The sequence below is a fragment of the Lepisosteus platostomus genome, chromosome 3 (assembly GCF_059453375.1).
Source record: "Lepisosteus platostomus isolate fLepPlt1 chromosome 3, fLepPlt1.hap1, whole genome shotgun sequence".
Taxonomy (NCBI): domain Eukaryota; kingdom Metazoa; phylum Chordata; class Actinopteri; order Semionotiformes; family Lepisosteidae; genus Lepisosteus; species Lepisosteus platostomus.
This window is the reverse complement of record NC_142613.1, coordinates 64116065-64139921: the sequence shown is the minus strand read 5'-3', so window position 1 is coordinate 64139921 and position 23857 is coordinate 64116065. Positions and strand designations below refer to the sequence as shown.

Below are 23857 nucleotides of genomic sequence, written 5' to 3'. Positions count from 1 at the left end.
GATGATTGACAAAGGTGTCTCATCTGACACACGCATTTTTCTCTCTCTTTGTGTCTGTCTGTCTCTTTCTGTGTTCTTCTCTCTCTGACTACCTGCCTTTTTATCCGGTGTATCTCAGCTGCTGATCATGCTTAATCATATACCCAGAACTTATTTATCCAAAGTAAATCAGACAATACCTTTGATCAGTACAGTATGTTCCAGACCCCCTACCAGCAATCACCTCTTCCATACATTGTACTTGCTTTGAAGCACCCCAAGGACTGCAAAAGTTATTAGCAAGGTTGACCATTGTCTCTAAATTTTAAATAACTCAATATCCCTTCCAGTAGCTGTAACAATATTAATAATAATAAATAGTTCAGGTGGGTAGCTGTGTCAGCATGCGTAAGCTGCAAAGGAACAAGGTTTAGGTAATAGAGAAGAAAGAAAACAAAGAAAGCCTTCTTCAGGTGTGAGCTCCACAGCCGAAACCTTGTTTTCTTTCTTCTCTTTTCAGCATGGAATAAACCTATTACTTGTTCCTTAATAATTATAAGCTTGGGCCAGAATTGGGTGAGAGGGGGGCAATGTGATGCAACATTTTTATATGTATGTTCGTGTACCTCAGGATAGGAAATACTGGACTAGAGTTTCATCAAGGTTGTAGTTCTGCCTCTTCCCCATGCTTTGAGGCTAAGATCTGGATTGCCTTGCCCCTTGCTTGTAATACATGGCTTTTTGTTAATGAGTGATAGAGTTAGTGTCAAAGAAATTTGGGTAAACAAACATTAAAGTATAGCTGTAATAGCTACAAGTATGGAGGTGTGGAAGTTAAGTCCAAATACAGTAGCGGTCTCCTGTAGTTCCCCACTGCAAGGGTGGGGATATATCAAGAGAGGCAGGAGACTAGAACTGCAGCTCACTAGTTTTTTACCTTTTTAGGTACACGGGCCTGCTAGTTACTCAGGTAGGTAAATGAAGTCATGTGCTTCTGTCATGAACACAACCCGAAGTCAATGGCTTCTGTCAGGAACACTGATAAAGTCAATTGTACAATTGTTCGGGTAGGGGAGGAAGGAAGCAAAACGAGAAGAGAGTAACTGCTTGGTGTGAGAATCAACTTAAAAACCTGACTTAAAAATATAATCTTGTCTTAATTGCGTAAAAATAAGCACTGACTTTTAACATTTCCCGGTGTAAATAGGGAGCACAGGCTTGCTAGGACCTTTTCTTGCTAGAAACAATAAAATAGCAAATACTGTTTTATAGAATTTGGAATTTACATCACGTAAAATATAAAAAAGTTGTATCAAGAGTATCAGGGGTACACAAGATTGAACATGAAATGTTGAGCTTCTGATAAATCTTTCAGGTTAAACACCTACAGGGTATTGTCGAGAACAGCAGTCAAATTCCATGAAAGTCAACATAATAAATGTCTCAAAGAATTTGAATTTGACCTTTTTCCTAGAATGAGGAATAGGAAAGTGTTTAGAAAATCAGATGATGACAAAGAACTTAAAAAAACATTTACCATTGCATCATTAAGCACTTACAAAAACATAAAAATATACAGAGAGACAGGAGAACATTTAACAAATGCTGTTGGTTTCAATACTCATTTTTACAGCATATACTGTTCAAATCACTGAAAAACAAAAACAAAAATCACTTGTGTGCTGTGGTTCGTTCTAGGTGGTAAGTTTACCACCTCTTCTGCTTTTGGTGATTTAGGTTCTTTAGTTGCCAGAGCACAGTTTGCTGATGACAAAATATGCGGTAATCCTAACACAGTAATCACAGTAACTGATGTGATTCCTGCACTGAAAGAGGCCTGTACTTACTACGTTACTCATTGCCCAAGTTCCAGAATAAGGACAAGTGTATGGACATTTGATATATTTAAAGTATATATAGACAGAAGTGGATAATTCGTACTGTAATTTTTTTTTTTGCTGCATTTCATTTTTTAAAGAATAATTAGGTTGTGTCAATTATTTGAATTGTTTCATTATTAAAAGTACTGTATATTTCTAGTTAAAATTATACTGTATTTAAACTGAGGTTATAAGAGTAAATTGAAGAATACTAAAGATACTGTTTGTCCAGAGCAGTAGAATGCCGTATAGTTACAGAAAACATGAAGACATTGTCTGCCTGTTCCCATTCACTGTAGCTGTAATTGATATGGTCTGTTTTCTGAAAATTGGTACTGAATATTTCACCTGTATTGGTGATGATAATTTAATGCTTTTAAAGCAGAATAGGGAGTTGTGTTATACTTTCTCTTTACTCTTTCTTAGTTTTTTTTCACCACAGAATCTGTTTGTTCCTTATATTGATAAGTTTCTGTTGACATTTAAATGTGACCTCCTTTTGACATGCTACTAGAACATTTTGCTTGCGAATGGCATCCATATTGTTTGAGTAAATTCTCTATATGATTTTTTTAAACACCATAAAAAAGTGCACATTTTAATTGTTTTAATTTTTGACGGTGTTATTAATTCACATTTGATGAGTCTAATGTTCTTGCCGCAGGGTGTTGCTGAGGCAGAACTGGAGAAGAACCTGGAGAGAACCTTCAAGCTGATCTTTGTGACTTATAGAGATCAGGTAAGGAACATTCCTCTTTCCAATTGGAAGTTATTTCAAACATATGTATCTGTAAATGCTGTTAGGCATATCAGCAGATGTTTTAACTCTACAGAAAATGAGGTTTACAGACCCCTGTTCCCCACAAACACAGAACTCTGTTTGATTTCAAGGACTGACTAATGTTTAAATTAGTATTTTTTTGTTATTGTTGTTATTTACTTAGCAGGTGTTCTTATCCAGGGCAACTTCCAAAATATACAATAACAATTCCAAGTCAATGCAAACAAATCATTCACATACATTAAAAAAAAAAGAAATGTCAAGAAAAAGGACAGAAAACAGTGATGGATACAGTGTAGTGCCCATGTAGTGCAGAGCAATTGCCATCAAGCAGCAAACAAGATGTACAGTACAGTATGTAGGCATAACTTATTCTGGTAAAGAAGGAATCCCATTGAGCATAGTGCAGTATCAGTTTGTTAATTAACATTAACTTCTCAGTTTCCTTATCATAATTGTCATAGGCACAGTGGTTAGCATTGTTGCCTCACAGCACTGGGGCCCTGGGTTCAATTCCTCGGGTGCTATCTGCATGGAGTATATTGTCTCCCCCTGTTTGCGTGGGCTTCGTACGGTTGCTCTGGTTTCCTCCCACACTCCAAAAACATTCTAGTAAGTGAATTGGCTTTTGAGAAAACTGTCCCTAGGAACAAGTTTGAGCATGTCTGTATTTGTGTCTGTGTGTTTGCTCTCCAATGGGCTGGTGTCCCATTCAAGGTGTAGACTGCCTTGCGCCCGTTGCTTGCATAGCCTCTAGCACCTCAGGGACCCTGAACTGGAAAAAGTGTTTTTAAAAATGGATTGGATAATTAATGTCCTGTGCCATTTGTTTTCTTGCTAATAATATGAGCAAGAAATCTAAAACTGTCTGGACAGGATACACTGAAGTTGTTGGTGGAAGAAAATTGCAGCATTTAACCTCCCCCTTCCCTTAACAAAAAACAACCCTCTCCTGTGTAATACACTCTATATGATGTGTGTAATCTATTATTTTTGAGGGAGTGTGTGTGTGAAAAAGGGGTTAAATATTCAGCAAGTCTTTTAGTTTTTACTAGAATGTATTAATACTGTTAAAGGAAATTCGTTTTATATTTTTAAATAGCTTTCATCAGGGGATCAAAGTGCAATTAGATTTTTTCTGGTGATATTTAAATGTTTAATTTAAGAAATGCAGTGATGTTTTTAAAAGTTAAATGACAATTTGAATCGAAGATCATGTATGTATGTTCAAACCTAATTGCAAATGACCTGTAAATGAAATTACCGCTTTCTTACATATAATTCAAAGATCTTATCAAAGGTTTGGATACGCAGTCCTCTTCTTATAGGCAGCAAAGAGGCCTGTCAATGAGGTGTGTATCCATGCCTGGGGGTTTGAGTCCCACGCTGAGTGACCTTGCATTGTAATGAGGAACATTAAAGTGTGCTTCATCCAGGGCCCAGCGATACATCAGCAGATACATTACCAGCCTCTGATGTGACAGTAATACTGCTCGCTAATGAACCTGTGGGGCCAAAGGCATGTCACACAGAGCAGACAAACAGCCGGGACTCAGGCCTTTTATCATGCTCAGCACCTTGTTTCTCTCTGGGAACCTCTCTGAGGTGCAGAGACAAAAACACACACGGCTCGTTTAAAATGCCCCCTCGCCCACTCATACACCCACACAAGACTGGCACCATTAAAAACCACTTTTCTGCTTGACTGACCTCACATTTCTCCATTATTATGATTATATGCCACTGTATCTCAAAGCATGTATGTACTAATCACCCAGGAAAGACTTTAGGACTACAAAGAGGCTACAAAGAGGCTCAAAGAAAGGAAAACACAGTAAGTAATCCCTCCAGGCAATCCATTCTTAGCTTGCAGCTGAATATACTGTTTAAAGGTTTTTCCTAGTATCTACTAATACATTCAAATACATGCAGTATAGGCAAAATTAAATATTTTTATGATCACTTTATTTTTACTGCTTTAAGTGGTCTATTCTGGTATTGTTTGGCTTCCTGATATTTTCATCTGGAATGCAATTTCTTGGGATCTTTTTCAAGGTATTGTTAATAATATTATCTGAATACTGTACAATGAAGGACTGTGATGTTTATAGATGGCTTGCTAGATAAGCTCCGTTTGGATATTGTTTCCTTTTGAAAGCAAAAACATCTTGAGTAACCATGTATCCAGTGATGACTTAATTCTCACTTCCTTCCACACTGGCAGATCTCTTTTTAATAAGAAGTATCCTGCACAGCTGGAGGTGCTCTGATATTTTTAGTATTCTTGTTAAATGCTGTTTGGAGGGTTTGTCCATAATACAGCTCAATTAAAGGCCCCAGGAAATGAAACTAATCAAAATAAATAAATTTGTAATGTAGAGACTGAAGTTATTGCATTCAAATTAAACATTAGCTTTACATTTCAGGCAGAAGCAGTAAGTAAAACCTAGCTTCAAGCACAGGAGATGAGAAAATACTTGTTTTCATTAGCCGGGTGCCTAAAGGGCTACAGAGAATAAATATTATGTGAATCAAGAATTATCAAAAACTGCTTATGACCTGTAATGTTTTAGGTGGAAAGAGATTACACAGCAAATTGCATCAGAGAAAAAGAAGATGGGGTGAGGAGGGCACATGCTCCTCAGATCTTACTGTTGAGTGTGATCATTTTACCCATAGACTCTTCGGCACAGAAGCAAAAGTTGTTTTTGTGCAAAGATCTTTCTCCTTATATGGCTTATTATTTGACAGAATCAAACTGAAGCTGAGAGACATGAGATATTTGTCACAGTAGAGCAAATTAGGAGTACACTTGAAAGGAATGCCTGAGTTCTTATGGAAATGCTCGAAAATATCCAGAATGTACCGATTTGAACAGATTTCTATTTAATTACTTTATTTACCCGGATGAGTCAATTGAGAACAAATTTTAATTGACCATGAAGATGTGAGGACGCATTTGTCCTGCAGGGCACTTCCTGCAGCAATGTGAGTGAAGTCCTTTGCTCAAGGCTACAACTGGAGCCTCCAGAGGAATCCAGAGCGCCTACTGTACCACTATAATGTATAATGTTTCTTTAATAATTAATTATAATAATTGCTTACACTTATATAGCGCTTTTCTGGACACTCCACTCAAAGCGCTTTACAGGTAATGGGGTCTCCCCTCCACCACCACCAATGTGCAGCATCCACCTGGATGATGCGACGGCAGCCATAGTGCGCCAGAACGCTCACCACACATCAGCTATCAGTGGGGAGGAGAGCAGAGTAATGTAGCCAATTCATAGAGGGGGATTATTAGGAGGCCATGATGGGGTAAAGGCCAGGGGGGAAATTTGGCCAGGACACCGGGGTTACACCCCTACTCTTTTCGAGAAGCGCCCTGGGATTTTTAATGACCACAGAGAGTCAGGACCTCGGTTTTACGTCTCATCCGAAGGACGGCGCCTGTTTACAGTATAGTGTCCCCGTCACTATACTGGGGCATTAGGACCCACATGGACCGCAGGGTGAGCGCCCCCTGCTGGCCCCACTAACACCTCTTCCAGCAGCAACCTTAGTTTTTCCCAGGAGGTCTCCCATCCAGGTACTGACCAGACTCACACCTGCTTAGCTTCAGTGGGTTGCCAGTTGTGAGTTGCAGGGTGATATGGCTGCTGGTCATTTATTAGCCCTATACAATTTCTTGCATTAGGAATTCGTCTTTTCGCATACCCCAGCTTTTCTCCATGGAGACACAGACACACAGACAGGTAGAAGCTTGGGGTCAGAGCGCAGGGTCTGCCATTGTACGGCGCCCTGGAGCAGTTAGGGTTAAGGGCCTTGCTCAGGGGCCCAGCGGAGTAGGATTCTTCTGCCGGCCGCGGGATTTGAACCGGCAACCTTCCAGTCACAGGCGCAGAGCCACCGCTCCGCCCACTAGTCAACTCCCGCACTCTTAGGTCCATTCTAGTATCTTCATTTATATTCCATTGCGATTTCTGTACAATAACGCCAGGTACAGATCTAAATCTATTTGATCTAAACCAATCATTTTCTGGCATTCCAACAGTATTTTTGATGCAGCAAACTAGGGAATAATACTGACTGGAACCAGACACCCTTACATAGACAGTCCATTTGTTTTTCAACTTGTTTTTGAAGTGTTGTATGTGGTCAAGCCCATATGTTACTAATTGAAGCATGTGTTTTTCTGGTTGAAATTATTAGTGTAACTAATCTGAAATGAGGATCTGTGGGTAAGTCACGCCTCATGGACTGTGCACAGGATAAAAGGGACTGTATATGAGATCATTGAAAGAGATAATGTAGGCATTTTGGGGGACATACAGAACATTTCATCAGTATTGAAGCGATTGGCTTTCAAAACAAGAAAAGGACAGGAATTCCAGGTGATTTGATCTGCTGTTTTTTGAGCGAGTTTATTTGAGGCTGTTTTTCATGTGAAATGAGGCTAGGACCACATTGGTCTTCACATTGAAATAAAGGAGATGGACTCCAGCTGCCATACTTTGATTATGACTACGTCATGCTGTTAGAATTAGTGAAGCTAAAAACATCTGACCTGACAGTCATAGGCCAAAAGCTTTTCTCTTTTTTATTGTTATGTTCTTGAAATACATCTTACATTTTAATTGCAGATTTCCTGTCTGTACACATTAGGGTTAACATTTTTACAAATGATATGTTGTCACTCTGTGTGCATCTTTCATTGCCTCTAGAATAAGCTTTTGTATTTAGACTAATATATAGTGCTAAGGGTAATGTTTTTGATTTTCATATATTTGAAACACAGACTTATTATGTTGCAGGTGTCCTTTGAGAGGACAACAATAATGCCAGCTTGGCACTAGAAGCAGCAAATATTCCTCTCTCATTTACAAATAGACACACTGGGTGATAAGTGTTAGAATATTGGTAGTGATTCATTCCACATTCTCACATGAATCAGTTAATCAGTTGAGTGTTTGGGGATATAAAGTGCTTTACATGATTAGTTGTGGTTGGGTGTTTGAAAGCAGATAGTAGGGAGGCTACTTTGGGGGACAATGTTGTTGTATAACATGCAAGATCTTTAAAATAAAGATGCCTGCACCACCCAGTATTGCCATTGTGGGTGTTTTATTTTGAAATAATTGGAGCAACATTAGTTAAATCTGAGAAATCTTAGAAAAGCTTTTACATTGTACATACGGTGCAGCAATTATTTATCTAAGTGACAATCCTTCAAGTTTGCTGTTGAGTAAAATGCAATATACAATATCTTTTTGCTTTCCTATAATTTGAAATCTGCTCTTCCACTAAATTCTGCAGATCAAGACAGAAGTTATTGAAGTAAATGAAATACAGAAGAAAGGGACACACAGTAGATTTTGGAAACTACAGTAAAATGTGATGAAAACTGTTTAGAAATATGGGGCTTTTTGTAGTAAAATGCATCTTTTTCATAAGCAATTACATATTTTTTATAAGCAATTAAAATGCAGATTCATGTGTATTATAAAGAAATTGGGTACAAGAAGGACATCTAGTGGCAAAAAGGAACTGAACCAAGATCCACAGAGCTCAAGAGGGTTTAAGCAAATAGTGAAATAATTATTTTAACTTGTAGTCTTCTGTTTATATTTTTAAAAAGAACCCAGCAATCATAAGCAGGTGTCCTTTCCTAATTGTTTTTCAGAGAAGCACTTATACAGTATTATACTTCAGTTGGCTGTGGAAAATAATAGTGTTGAGCTTAGTCAATCTGTCATATGTGTAAATTTGAATGCATGTAAATAAACAGCAGTAAATGAATGCTTTATTCATAAGTCTTTGTCCCCAAGTATTTAATAAAAGGCTTTTGAATTTAAACATTCAATGAACTTTAGAGTAACAAAGCAATAATGTAAGTGAATGTATAAATGTTATGCACTGTGAGTGAATATGAATTGGGTTCTGCAACATATTTCTTTTTGCCATTTCATTATGTGTTCCTGGTATTTTATGGTTATTTTTCTATATCAAACTCAATTTGATATAGAAAAGTGGCTTGAAACCAGGTTTCCCAGTCTCTAGTGGTTAGAGTTTACCACTAGCAGGTACAGTAGTTTAGAATATTGATTTAATATAGGATAAGTCAGCTTGTTTCTGTTGACTGAGCACAGAAGATTATTTTCCTTAGATTCAGATGACTAGGGTCCCAGATAAATGTTCAGTCCACAAGGTTTAGTTACTAGATTTCCTGATAAAGTGTACAGTAGCTGTCTAGTTTAAACTGAATTTGACAAGGATAAGTCATCTACAGTAGCTAAGTGAGCATATTACACTTCAACCAAAGTTTTAAACAGTCAGGAAAAACAGGAGAAGATAACTCTTTTAATCTTTCATATATATACATCTATTCTATATAATAATTTTACTGTGCTTACTAATATATTTAGATATTTACTTTTTTTTAGGATCAAGGTCAACCTTTTTTGACTACATCCAATGTTCGCCAAAGAGGTAGGAAACCTGTAATCGTCTTCTGTTAAATCACTGTTATGCATTATAAAAGGACATATCATTCACCTTGAAATCTGGATGGAAAATGCTGGATGGAGTGCTTATCTTGGCTCTGTCTAAACTAAGGTGGAACAAAAACTTTAAATATAGTTTTGTTTACTGTCCAGTTGCAACAACTTTAACCTTTTGTCTCTTTTACTCATCAATATCAACATATTAATACAATTACATGGGCCCATTCGGTCAATTTTGTTATCCCATCTGTTTCTGTTATACATGCACATTTCTTTTTGATTGTAATAAAGGAAGCACAGCCATGTTGAGCTGAAATTGTTAAATGTTAATGGAGAACAAGCAAAAACCACATTCTAATCTAAGTGGGAAAGAAAAAAGATTCTTAACCCTTTTAAACAAGATTTGGCAACACTAATGCCAAATTAGTGCTTTGGCAACACTAATTCATTGCTCATGCCATTATAATTTGGAATATGCCGTTTATAATTTGGAAAATAATACTCATTTTCAGAACAAAAAAGTTTTTGAAAGGAGGAAACTAGTTTAAAATAACCTTTTTTTTTATTTTAACTACGCATGGTACTGTATAGCCATGGCCGTGCTATATTTTAGACTTCTCTTTGTTGAGCATGGATCCTGTTCCCCTCTATTTGTGTTGAAGTAGTCTCAGTAGGTTCAGTGAGTACTGTGCTAATTGTTGCAGCTTTGGCAACACTAATTCATTGCTCATGCCATTACAGCTCCTTGAGTTTAGCCCTCAGAGTTTAATAGAGCTATTTGGCTCTGCCTCTTGGTCTCTGTGTCCTCTGTGCAAAATGGTTTGTCTGTACATCAGCAGCAATCTGTGTTTCCAGGAGGTTATCATTTCACTTTTGCACCAATTGCTTGGAAATACTGTCCCCCTAATTCCTTTCCTGTGGCATCAGGTTACTGCTATATAGTTATGAATAATCTGTTAAAGAATTTAAGTAGTGAAGGATAACTAAATGTGGGGAACTGACACGTTTCTTATTTAAAACTTATTTAAATATTTAAAATTTGTAACTATATAAAGTGATATTTTTGTCCTTTTTGAATGTCTCTACCTAAATTGACATTCAAGAAACCTTAGAACTCTTAGGCACCTATTAGATAATAACAGAGATGCACATATACACTGGCAGATGTAATTCTAAAAATTCTTACAATTAAAGCAATTAGCATAAACTTCTGATTCATGATAAAACGTATTACAATGTATTTGCACTGCTGCATTTAATGTGTGAATTGCAAAAACAAATCACTAAATTAAGATATCATTAACCGAGAAGAAAAAAAGGAAAAAAACCCAAAGGCTTTGAAGTAATTTGTCTTTCTAATATACTTTTGTAACAGAGAGAGCAAGTTTTTTAAATTCAGACTTCAAACTGTCCTGTAGTTTTATACTTATGCAATGCATTTGTCCTGTAAATTTTCTTTCCCCTTGCATCAGCCAAGCATACATAGAATCGCCAACAAAGAAGGAATGTGCCATTAAATAAGACGTCAGTGGTCAGTGATTATGGTAGGAATAACAGGCAGTTTTTACTGTTTTAGTTCAGAAATTGCTAGCTCCAGACAGGGCTATGATCCAGTTTTAAGGTTTAATAAACAGTAGCATGTTTGTAAGGTTTAATAACAGTAGATTTAAAAAAACAGGTTAAATTTCTTGTTCCATAGTCTCATAGCATTTTAAATAAGTGTTTTAATGGGAACATAAGAAAACATACTGTAGATATTGAATTTGCATCTCAGTTGAAGCATTTTGTACCTGAATAAATGCTTCATATGGTAATATAAACATTTTAAAATAATCTAAATAAAAGTTACAGTGAGTACAGCAGTACCAACACAGGCATAATGTGCTCTTTTCTGTGGTAGGACCCTAGGATCAGTGAGCTATAGGCATTACAAAGCATGACAATACCCCAAAAATAGGATAAGATAGATTTTCCAGAGCAGAGGTAGATGTACAGTGGTATAATACTTCTGTGAAAATGTCATAAAACAATGGCCTGTTTATGGTTTTGGAACAGTACATTTCAGAATTGCATTAAACATACTTCAGAATAATGGGGGTAAAAGCAATGCAATGTTGGTAAGATGGGCTCTGTTGTGTTCGTAGGGGGGCTGCTGGTTGGAGCACCTGAGAATCCTACCAGAAGTTCATCTCTCAGTGAAGCAGCTTTGCAGTATTATGTCCAACAATACAAGAAGAGTGGCTTCAGGTAGGGGAGCCAAGCCTCCATTTCCTCTCGACATAAATGCCCCACTGCACCATGAAGAGGGAGACAACTTTTTTATGTTTTCTTAGATTTGCTTAAAATTGTACAAGAATGCATAATTAAGAGCTAATAGACTGCTTTTAATATGAAGAAAATCAGTTAAAGATAGCCTCCTTTCAACCAGATCTGTGTAACTTAGATTAAAAATAAAACAGTCATAGCCTAGCCCCATTGTGCTTTTTACACAAGGTAAGTCTACAATGTGAACAAACACCATTTCATGTCAAGAATGTCACAGATTTCACAAATATGAAATGAAAGCATTTCATTAAAATATTGTAATATCTACAGTACACTTGAGTATCCAGTTTTAAAGATCTAGACATATTGCTGATGGATATGTTTACAAACAGGCTGTTTCTGCTCATCTTTATCAAAGGTGATCTTTACCAATAATTTTGGGAGTGACTGTATATGTCATTTGCTTACACAATTTTAATTTTCTCTACTGCATTTCAGTAACCATTACTCCTAGTGACTCTAGAGTCTCTCTAATATTTCAGTATTTGTATTCATGATTTCTTCCTTTCGGATGTAACAAGATGTAGCGTTTTTTTGGTTTTATGATTTTAAGACAGTGGAGTTCAATTTCCATTTTAAAGTTTAATATTTAATAACACTGCAATTGTAGGAAAAGCAACATTATTTGTTAAATGGATGATTGATCATTTTGCATTTGTAATCAAATGATTTCTGAAAGTCTATTATACCCAATAATTTTTAGGTGACAGGTCCAATTTTACTCTGCTGATTTATTAATAAATGTAATATTTGCATAATTGTTGTGGGGTTGAAAATAATATTTGTCTGTGATTCTTCTTGGCTGTCTGAATTCATTCTTCTGAATAATTCATCTTTGGCTCATAAGAATTAGCCTAGGCTGTTACTAAAATAAACAATAGATACAAACTTTAGTATTATATATTATATTGATTTATTTTTTATTCAGATCATTTTGGCATTGTATTTTGTTTGAGGAAGGAAAGTTAATTTTTTTGTCAAGCTATATATTTAAATTATGAATGTGTTGGATGGCACAGAAGTGCAGTGGTTAGCGTTGGTGCCTCACAGTATTGCAGCCCTGGGTTCAATTGCTGGGGTGCTTGTTGAGTGGAGATTGTATGTTCTACCTGTGTTAGTGGGATTCCTCTAGGTGTTCAATTTTCCTCCCAAATTCCAAACATATCCAGGTAGGTTCATTGGCTTCTGGGAAAATTGGTGTGCATGTGCATGTTTGTGCCATGCAATGGACTGGCATCCCAACCAAGGCGTATCCTGCCTTGGGCCCATTGCTTGCCGACAGCTATGGCTCTCCCACATTTTTGAATAAAGCAGTTATAATTTGGATGGATACCTTTATTTAAGGTAATGTGCAAACAGATATATTAGATATATTACCTTATTTACAATAAGAAAGGCAAGCTACACAAAGGGGATACGAAATAAAACAAATGAAGAGTTAGAAATGCAATGATCCAAGGACTTCATCCAGCTGTTCTGGAAAGAAGGCGAGTTATCAGCTTTAACAGCACAACAGCTTGTTTGAGACTCCCATGAACATCTGTGTAAAATAAGCCTCCATTTCTTAGTTTCCCCCATATATTCCACTTGTTTCCCATAGATCATTAATCAGTGTTCATTCTGAAGTCCAAGAACACTCATTTCCCATTTTGTTGCTTTTCCACATTGTTCAGAAGTTGGGAAAATGATATGCCAACATAAACAACATTTAAATGCAGCTTCCTGGTGTTGGCATTTACAGCAAATAGGTACTGTAGCTTGTTGATGCTGAGTGTTGGCAAATTTATGTTTATATTATGGTTTGTTTGTGACACCCAGAACTTGTCTACATTAAACATCATCTGCCAGAGATTTGCTTAGCTCAGCTAAATTTCCCTTTGCTACATCTACAAGTGTTTCCTGATGTTCCTGTTTTGGTATAATCCCTTTGCTAAGAGTGGTCCTGTTACAGATCCTTCTCTTACTATAGTAATTAACACAAACTGAATAAGAACATTCACACCTTATCTATACTTTTTATTTCCTGTCCATTAACCAGTTGTCAAACCAAATACAGTAAATACATTTTATGAGGCTTAAACATTCTAAATTTTAAATCAATAGCTTAAAATGATCAAGTAAGATATATCATATCAGTATCAAATAACATGCCCTGACAGCAGCATGCTATTCAAGCAAATTCTAAAAATTTAAAATTACATCACTATAGTCTGGGGATACCAAACATAACAAAGCAAGTATGTTTTTGTGTTCTCCAGCACAGTGTGGTAATGAATGAATAATTCTGTCACAAGTTTAAACAGATAAATATTTATTTACAATATACAGTACATACCACACACATTTCATTTTTACAATTGTACTGTATATACAGATATTTACAATCCTGTGAGTGCCACAGTGCTTTCCAGCACTTGACCCAGCAACAGAGACGCTATAATTGGGAAAACAAAAAAGGGAAGAAATCTTATCAAGTAAAAGGATCCTGCCCATAACTACTGTAAATCACTCTCCATAAATTGGATGCTAACCAAATGCAATCTCTGTTTTCGTACTCCAAATAATGCATTACTCAACAATGGAAGTACTTTAGCTTGGTGGATTGCACAAATAAGAAATTGGTATTTCCTGAAATATAAAATATAAAACAGGTATTTTCCTTTAAACCCTTAGGTCTGATCATCTTAGTGTTCACATTATGTGGACAGTTTCTGAACTCTTGATCGGTTTTTGGAGGTTTCTTTCTCACTGTTCTTTTTCTTCTCTTCCTCTGTCCACAATTTTTCTCTGCTCTGTCCTTCATGTTTACTGTGTGTAATTTATCCTGCCTTGAGGCCCATTTTGACTATATAATTTCCCTATAAAGCCAGGCCTAATGATCATGCTAGAAATAATCCATTATTGTTAGATATTGATGTTCTTAGAGAGTCTTTAATGATTTAAATGAGAAGTGATTTAGTCTGACTTAGTGATGGCTACAACATTTGACTACTGCAATCAGAATTGACAGTTTGCACAAATACAAACCAATACCCATTGCCTCAAATTACGGGATTGGGTACTTAATGGGAAGGTTTAACTTTAGAATACCTTTGAATGCAGCAATATTATGCTCTGTTTCCATGACTATTGTTGTTTCTAACAAGTTAGCTAAATAAGTTAAACCTACCATTTGTTTAAGTTTGTGTTGACTGTCCATTGGAATCCTTGTGCCATACTGTACAGATAATCTTAAAGTTTTATTTGATCATCTCCACAATCTTACAATACTCTACTGTAGGACTTTACGTTGAATTGTTGTCACCCAGTGGATGGGTTGTAAATTGGGAATTCTTCATTCAAGGGAACTATTAAGCTGTCTTGAGTAGCAGTTGTAAAAGATTGTTTAATGGCTTGTAAATAACATCTCATGCTTCTCTGAAGAGAAACGCTTCTGCCTATTCTATGATAAGCCATTTAATGTGGAGCTTTGTCTTTCCTCCACCTGAAGCATGCTGTTAGTTGTCTTCTGTGGGAAACACCTCAAGGTAGTACTTTCAAGAAGTGGCTGGATGTAATCCTGAGATCAATTATACACACACTGTCAAACAGGCTAGATGGCCTTAATGGTTTCCTCTCATTTGTAACTTCCTATATGAGTATAGTGTTCATTTAATACATCTGCCACCTTTCTTTTATTTCCTAAAAGTTGCTTTATCACACCTGGGACACTGGGACACAGAGTTTAAACAAGTGGATCTCTGGAAAGGCGCTTTATAAAAAATGTTATTTTTATTATTTATTGTCTTAAGGTGGTGCCCTTAAGATCATTTTTCTATGCCTTAGTGGGTAGTTTTCACCACGCAGGTGTAAGGAAGAACAATAAGTGGGTACAAGAGACAAGAGAGCAGAAGAAGTGCAGAGAGGATGAGATAATAGAAGGAGAAATGGAGCAAAAGTATGATGAAGGGAGCAATAGCGAACAAGAAGTATCTTAAAGAAAGTCAGCCATTGCAGAGACTGTTGAAGAGCTGCATGAGAGATATGAAGCAGAGAAAATACAAAGCGAGCAATGGTGTTTCAGAGGTTTTGTAGAGAGTGGATTGCTGATGGAGAGTGGCCAGCTTCCTTACTGGTTGCATAATAGCATTGTGCAGAGGTGATGAATTTGAAAGGAATGGGAAGAAAATTTTAAAAATTAAATAGGTGCCTTTTCTAACAACATGCAAGAAAGCTCTTAAATAGTAATGAGATCTTTCCTATCGAAATTCAAACACACTATCCAGCTATGCTGAAATATGATCATACAGTCATTTGGGATCAATTGCTGTAGACTCTACCCCCTTAAGTAATCAAAACAGACAAGATATAATGATTTACTAGTACTATGCTTTTCCTTAGGCAGTTATAGATCACACATAAACCACAGGGTCATATATTCAGCACTCACTGTACTCATCTGTGTGATCCCATGTTCATCTCTGTGATCCATGACTGTGTAGTGTTGGTTTAATGTATGTAAATTCCAGGAAAAAGAAAGAAGGTCTGTTGAATGAAGATGGAATATTATTATGCGCATAACTGGTTTTACCAGCTGTGACATTTTGACTGAATGATGCACTACATTGGAATATACTTGTTACGTCCCTGTGCGTGTCCGTATGTTTTTTTTCCACTTCCTGTATTCAGCTGCCCCCCCCGCCCCCCCATTGGTCCATCAATTCAGCATCTTCGCCTTTGTGACATCATCTTCAATCAACTGTTGACCAATCAGAACTCAGCTTCTTCAGTATTTAACTTGGAAGTTTTCAGAATGAAGAGGCCTTTTGCTTGACTTTGGTTCTGCTCGGCTCAGCTTCGTTTCGCTAATGCTTAGTTTCTCTCTGTTATAATTCGTTTCGCTTCGTGTGTGTTTCCATATGGCTTCGGTTTAGTTGGTTTGTGTTCATCTCCTTGTACTTTCGTTTGTTTGTTTTTATCCTGTATTTCGCCATTACCTTCCCCAAATGTGTTATATCAACCTCTGTTATATCTTTTGTACTCTATTCCTTGTCTACATTTGTTTTCCCTTATTTGTATTTGTAGTTCACTTGTGTATTTGTGTGAACGTTTGTGTAAAAGGTTAGTTTAGGTTGTCAGGTACATCTGCACACGTAGTTGGTCTTTGTATTAGAAACACTAGTATAGGACGGGTGAATGCCATGTGTCTTGTATGGTTTTGGGTAGTTAGTGAAGGTTAGTCAGGGTGTTAGAAGATGCCGAAGACCGAGTGTTTTGGGTTTTGTTTTGTAGTTAGGTCAGCTTCCCCTCACTTTCCTAGCCAGCTCCATTTTGTTTGTTATTTTCTTTTCTTTGGCACCACTCTAGCTCCCTTTCCCTGTGTGTTATTGTGTCCTATATTACATACCAGTCACTTATTTCACTTTAAAATAAATCCCCTTTGCACCAAACTTGTTATCATGCTTCCTAAGTCCCTCACCAGAAACCCACCTGCATCCAAATCATCCTAAATGTTACACCCCTTTACCCCTAGACACTTGGGGTCATATGTATGAAATACTTTGAATTCAGACCAGAAAGATCCAAGTTTGCCTTGACCAGCCCTTCTGTTCTGTATCTTTTACAGCTTTATCCTGAGCTGTTTTAAATGCTCCTTTGTCTTTATGGTTAAATCTTTTCTTGTAATTCACTACCTGACTCATATACTTTACAGAGATAAGTGTGTTTAGGTGTTTTATAGCCACTAATTGTGTGGGTCTTCAATATAATTTTGTGCTACTTAAGATAGGTTTGCAAAAGCATGTTTGAGTATTTATGCAAACACAACTTTTCTGTTTTCCTTTCATGTTATTTACTAGCTGTGCATCCTTTTTTTTTTGCTTTGAATGTGTGTAGTAGTTTGTGTAACAAATAAGGATTACTTCTTAAAGGGTCATGACTGCAAGTTTTAAAGCAACAAAATGTGAAAACTGTGCAAGGGTCTGAATATGTTGCGAGGCACTGTATAGGTGACAAAAATGTTTTTTCTTATACATGATTCCTTAATTCATGGAATATATTGCCTTAATTGGTAACATTAGAAAGATAATCGCACAAATAGCATACTGGGATTGGGCAAATCCCAGCCCTGTTCTGAAATAGCATTTTTCTTCCTGTTGAGACAATAAATAGATTTTACATACAGTATACATACATGTTAATTAAGGAAGTAATCAGACAATCAATAATCACCATTCTTGGTTCTTGGTATGAGAATAATTTTTGGTCCTGCAAATAATGAAAATCTTGAATTTGTTTTGCTATTCATATATTTTTAATGTTGTCAAAGATTATGGAATTATGCAGCAATAATAGTGTGTATTAATTTGGAATGCAGAGTTTTAACCATCATTTGTTTGACTACCAATCTGCTGTAGAGCCTCTGCTGCCTAATTACTTTTGTTTATAAATGTCTTACCTAAAACATCATATAAATTATGTTCTGTCTTTTTATGGCAGTTTACATATTTAATATATGATGTTTTGGAATCAAACGAATTCTGTAAACAAGCAATTCACTGTTGTTTTTGGATCTTGTACACACTGGAGCCTACATAATGGTTTGGGCTATTTTCTGCAAAAGCCACTGACAGACATACTATGTGTGAAGTTCTTTATCATACATGTGAATTTCTTTAATTTAATTGGTTTTCATTGGAACACTGGCAGCGCAGTCTGTTAGCAATGTTTTTGCTATTGCAGTAAAAATCTATGAAAAATAAAAATGTTTATGCCTTTGGACTAAAGTTTTTTTGGGGGATTCTTTTGTAGTGTTCAATGGTGAACCACTGAATATAAAACAAATCATTTTATTTCAAATCATGAAAATTATTTTTATTGTTTCATTACCATTTCTCTTGTCCTTTTCATTTTATGATGACGTAGTAACTTTGTGTTCTGAGGTCCATGTTACTGATTCTCTGGTTGTAAATAGTGTTATAATTGTGTTTTCTGATCCACCCAGAGGTCCTTTAAACTGGTACCGAAACATTGAGAGAAACTGGCGCTGGCTTTGTTCTAGGCCAAGGAGCAAGGTAACTACCATCAGAACAGTCTTTCTTTATCAACATGATGAATCGTTAAAAAGATAAATGACATTTGTTAAAGCAATGTTAAATGTTTTAAAAGGACATCAAAATATATGTTAGGTTTAATCAAGAGAACCAACTAAATGGGCTCAGTCACTGCCTCTCATTTTTGAACATTTCTCAGGGTATTAATAAAAGATCAAGCAGAAGTTAACGCTACTCTGAAAAAGTAGAAAGTGCAAGTAAAACACAGCCTGTTGGCCAAAGTTCAAAAGAGCTTTTGTTTTTAATTTGAAATTATAATGAAAAGACCGTTGCGACACCCGAAACCAACAACCATCAGAGCAGGTGTCGATAGTAATTATATTGGAATAGAAAACCAATTGATAACAGTTATACCCTGGAGAGACTACATACAGTATTTGGGATCAAGGTACAGTAGGTGTGCTATCACCATGTTCACCTTGTTCAACCCTTAGACTAGACCCTTAGCAACACAGTCATAAAAAAGGTGTCTATTGAACGTTGGTCTGATGTTTTCTGACCAAGAGGACTTTACCACTTTGTGGCTCCCATGATCTAAATTTGAGTTCAAGCCTTCAAGGGTGAGAGCTAAATGAATTGATTAACTGATTATAGAATCCCCCTGGACATTAAATCACCCTGCCATATTTACACACTCACTCTACTGTCATTTATAACACAGCAGTGGAATGCAACATTTTGAAACGAGTTTCAGCTTAGAACTTCAGCTCAATAGGTGTTATTGTTTTTTCTTGTTTTGCATGGAATGAATACGGAATGTGAAAATGCAGATGGAATGCTCTAAAATAAACAGCAAAATGTCATTCTGAGACATTGTATGTCTCCCTAAAGGTTTTTGTGAGTAATTAATAGTAAAGTGAGTTTTTGGAATATATGTAGAATTGCTTTGTTTTTGTTACAAATCTAGAAGATGCAGTAAATGTTTGTCTTTAAGCTTTTAAATTTTTATGCTTCAGCAAAAAACAAATATTATATAGAAATCGGAGTCTGTTCAGAATAGGGGTTCAGTGCAACACTTCAATGACACTGCTGTATGCATCCTCAGATCATGATTCCGGCACTAATGGTGACTGCAGGGAAAGACCGGGTGCTGTTGCCTGCCTTTTCATCCGGAATGGAGAACTTGGTGAGCTCAGTGAACATACGGGGGCTTTTGGAACTTTTCCAGACACATGGAACAGATTCATTTAGGCATCATATTTTGGCAACCGGCTGATCCATTTGAGCAGGACAAAAGTCAATTCAGCATTTCTTTCTGCCAGTGCGCTTTCACTGCTGTAGGCAGTGAGCTGGATCTCTACAGCTGTCTTCCTGGAGGCTTCAATACAAAACCAATTCACTAGAAGTGTTTGAAAGGTTTTTACTGTAGTTTTATAACTACATAAACATACTCTGTTGGTGAGACACATAACAGGTTACCTTGATTTTTTTGTAATTACTTTTGATATTGTTTTAGTAAGTAAAAACAAGTCACAAAGTAAAAATAAAACACCATGCATTATTTTGTTATTATGATATTTAGCAATGCCCATTACCTGCTAGTCAAAAGGTGTTTGAATACTATTGATATCTCTGTACGTGATGAACAGTGACTATGTTATTTTCAAATTACGGATTCATTGATTGAAATTGAATTGCCCAGCTTGTATTTTTAGTGAGACTGAACATTAATTTAAAGATTTACAGCTTCTGACATTCAAAATAATGTATATACTTGTGTTTGGTTTTAAGATTCCAAATCTAACAAGAGGGCACATTGAGGAATGTGGACATTGGACACAAATGGAAAGGTAGGCTGATTCTCTAATTCTTTAATTAGGAGTCTTAATTATTGTTATTATTAAATATTATTAAAAAGTATTAAATTAGACATCTCTCTATCTTAATACAACAGGATGGTCTTCAGCTTCATATGATATTTATATATAGAATTCTATGATATATCATTGATAACTACATAAAATATAGCCGTCTCTTAATTTCTACTAAGTCATTTATAGTTTTTGATTTTAATGTTTTGCAACTGTGCCAGAACATTTTGCATAATACCATTTGAAATGATAACACCCTGTTTGGCCATTCATAATTGAATTACTTACAAAACTATCTTTCTTATTTAGCTAATTAAGGGGGGTTGTGTTTTTTTTTCCAAATCATGAGGATACTGATAAGAGCTACTCAGTTACTCATCCATCCTAGTGTTCCAAATATCAGCCTTCAGCTTGAGAGTGTAGCATCTGAGTCTGAATAATGCACCAGATACTACTTTCTGTGTGCACTGTCTTGTAACAGGTGTTATACTCCTTTACAATCACCTTACAGTTTGCCAGTATGTTATGGCCCCTTAAATTGACTTAATACTGTAGGTGGTGGATTGTCCTTAATTTGTTGAGCAACAAGAACTTGTGCTGCATGCCTGTTTACACCTTCAGTGAGTTAGATAAGACTTTATTGATCCCGAAGGGAAATTTAGGAGTTGAATAAGTTACAGACTACCTGGTATTTGTGCTACCTGTCTGTAGGATGCTGATACGCCACACTGATCAATGTTTCTCATAAGGCTTTCTTTGTATTTTTCGGTTTAGAGTAGGCAAGTACTTTGGGGGGTTTTCTGGTTGAAGCAGCAGCATCTCCCAAAATTTTAGGAAAATCTGTTTAAACAGCTAAGCCAGTAACCAGCTGGTTTAGCTCGTTAAGAGCTCGTTAAGTTGGAATGGAAACCCTCTAACACACTGGCCCTCTGGATAAAGGATTTAATATCTCAGCTCTAAGTGGTAGGTTTCTCATTACTGTTTTTGTACAGTTAGTATGTAGGTTTGTTCATTCAGCCTATCTGCAACATACTAAGGGCTGCAAATAACACTTTATAACTGTGTAATGGATTATGAACAGGAGTCAGTTCCTACCATAGTTTTAAAATTATATTAATGTTTAGTTAATTTATCACAGATAATGAATAGTTTATAAATGGAATTAGCATTTTCTCCTGAAATTGCAGGGTAAGACATAAAAGTCTTAATATTCTGTTTGGATTCTGTTTAGACAAATATTAATATTCTTAAAGCTTTTCCACTTTATGCTATACATAAAAATGGATCTAATTCCACAGAATCTTTTACAGAGAGTTGCTTCATCCGTGTAATTAAATTATTGTATTCTCCATCTGTTTTTTGTTTGTCTCTTTGTGGGCGCACTTTCACAAATTAATTAAAAACACATCTTATTTGAGGTCATGACACGCAGCACAGATGGTTTACAAATTGCAAAATAACATTTTAAAATATACATTTTACATAGCGGCACCTAACAGTGATGGTAGATATGCTAACTACTTTTATTGTTGAAGTGACAGTCAAAAGAGAGTGAAGATGTTCATCTGGTTTAAATACAAGTAAAGATATCAGCTTTCAAATTCATCTTTTTTTGTCAAAATTATAACCGAATAACTTAAAAAGACAATAAAAAATAACACAATTGCACTACAAGCACATTGTGCATGCAGTCTGTCTCCTTTTTTCACTGTAAACTAAAAGAATTTTCACAATAGGATCTCTTATATGTCTCTTCAGAGTGCTTAAAACTAAAAGAACCAGGCCAATCTGTCAGTGACACTAGTGACAGGTATAAATTGTCCTTCCTTTCACAGTGACTCATTTAACAGTCAGAGCAGTGAGGAATAATTTCCAATCATGGGTGCAGCACCATCAATCATGTTTCACTATGACACCTGGAGAAAGAATCCTTATTTCCAACTGCCTTATCAAAGGCTTCATACCAAAACCCATTTAATAAACAGGACCAGGCAGCACTGACCTTGCCAAAGGGAAAAATATTAATCTAAACACAAACGTATTCAGATTTCACCATACCCCTGCAAAACAGTTTTGTGAGCTCAATAGAAAGTTCTCCAAAATCCTGCAAGAACCTGATAATCTCGCCTTTTCCTCTTCAAAAGCTACATACTGTACCAATATACAATAGATTTCATTAGCTTGGAACAAAAAAAATTGTATGATTTGGTATGAAGAATGAGTTTAGATTCCAGTCATCCTTCTACTTCAGACATGGGTCGTATTGAATGTATATTCAGGTTCATGCATATTCAGTGGAAGGTGTTGGGCTGTTTTTTAACAAACATTTAAACAATAGTTTTAGATCACCATTGTGTGAATGTGAATTCTCTTTTGTTCACACATTATTACATGTGCAGTATCAATATATACTATATCTATTTTTAAAGTGAATATTTCTAATCAAAACATGATCATAGACCAGTAGACGGCTCTACCAGAGAAATAGGACTGAATCATAACCCCATAAAAGTACGCAGGACAAAATCTCATAATGACACAAGCACATACTGTATTATTAATTGATCAAATTAAGCATATTTTTTAATGAAAGACTAGCAGAGTTTTACAAATTATCAATCATTATTTATTAATAAAAATATGATGGCAAACAAAATAATAAATACATTTATTAATCATTAAAAAGGCATTAGATACTAATTTTCATGTCAATTCTGTGCCTTTTGACATGTACACATTTATCAGGTTGCTTTTAAAGGATTCATTTCCACCACCAAAATGGAGGTCAAGGTCAATGACCTCCTGGATGTCCACAGACAGTATTGGCCTCTGAATTTCACACGAGATCCCTGTTCTTCAAATTCCAGTACAATTCCAGTGCACTCTCCTGAAACTAATTCTGTGAATTTCTAGCGAAGTGAGACATTTCTTTGGGTGCCCAGTCTATATAATTTATATAATCAGGTTGATAGATGTGTCAGCATGCGTAGGCTGCGAAGGAACAAGTAATAGGTTTATTGCGTGCTGAAAAGAGAAGAAAGAAAACAACGTTTTGTCCGTGTCACACAACTAAAGAGGGCTCCATGGCCGAAACATTGTGTTTCCTTTCTTCTCTTTTCATCATGGAATAAACCTATTGCTAATAAATATAATGTCTTCTTTTGCTTAAAAAAGAGGAATTGCTAAAAGAAAAGGTAGTCAAAGTCACCCTTCTTGTGGATCTCTTCCCATTTAGTTTGCAGAATGTGCTCCATGTTAAAATATGCATAAGGTTATATATGAGCCTCTTGCTCTGTATCTTATTTGAGTGTTAACTCTGTGACAGTGGTACTTGAACTGCAATAGTCTCTATATTGGCCATATATCATTGCTGAATTTGACTGTATGTCTCTTTCTTCAGGTTCTCCTGTCACATTTCTTAGTTTGTGTGAAGAAGTATATCAAACAACATTCCGTGTGGGTTTATAATCAATCTGGATATTTTTCA

General features: G+C 36.0%; 1 protein-coding gene across 1 annotated transcript in view; it reads left to right on the top strand.

Annotated features, from left to right (window-relative positions):
* Positions 1 to 23857, top strand: part of ephx2 (epoxide hydrolase 2, cytoplasmic) — a 96015-nt gene that overhangs the window by 54616 nt on the left and 17542 nt on the right. The window contains exons 13-18 of the mRNA XM_088626416.1: positions 2524 to 2598; positions 9084 to 9129; positions 11288 to 11390; positions 18451 to 18520; positions 19605 to 19685; positions 20291 to 20349. Coding sequence (XP_088482542.1) covers positions 2524 to 2598; positions 9084 to 9129; positions 11288 to 11390; positions 18451 to 18520; positions 19605 to 19685; positions 20291 to 20349 — 434 coding nt within the window. The remainder of the gene's footprint in view (positions 1 to 2523; positions 2599 to 9083; positions 9130 to 11287; positions 11391 to 18450; positions 18521 to 19604; positions 19686 to 20290; positions 20350 to 23857) is intronic.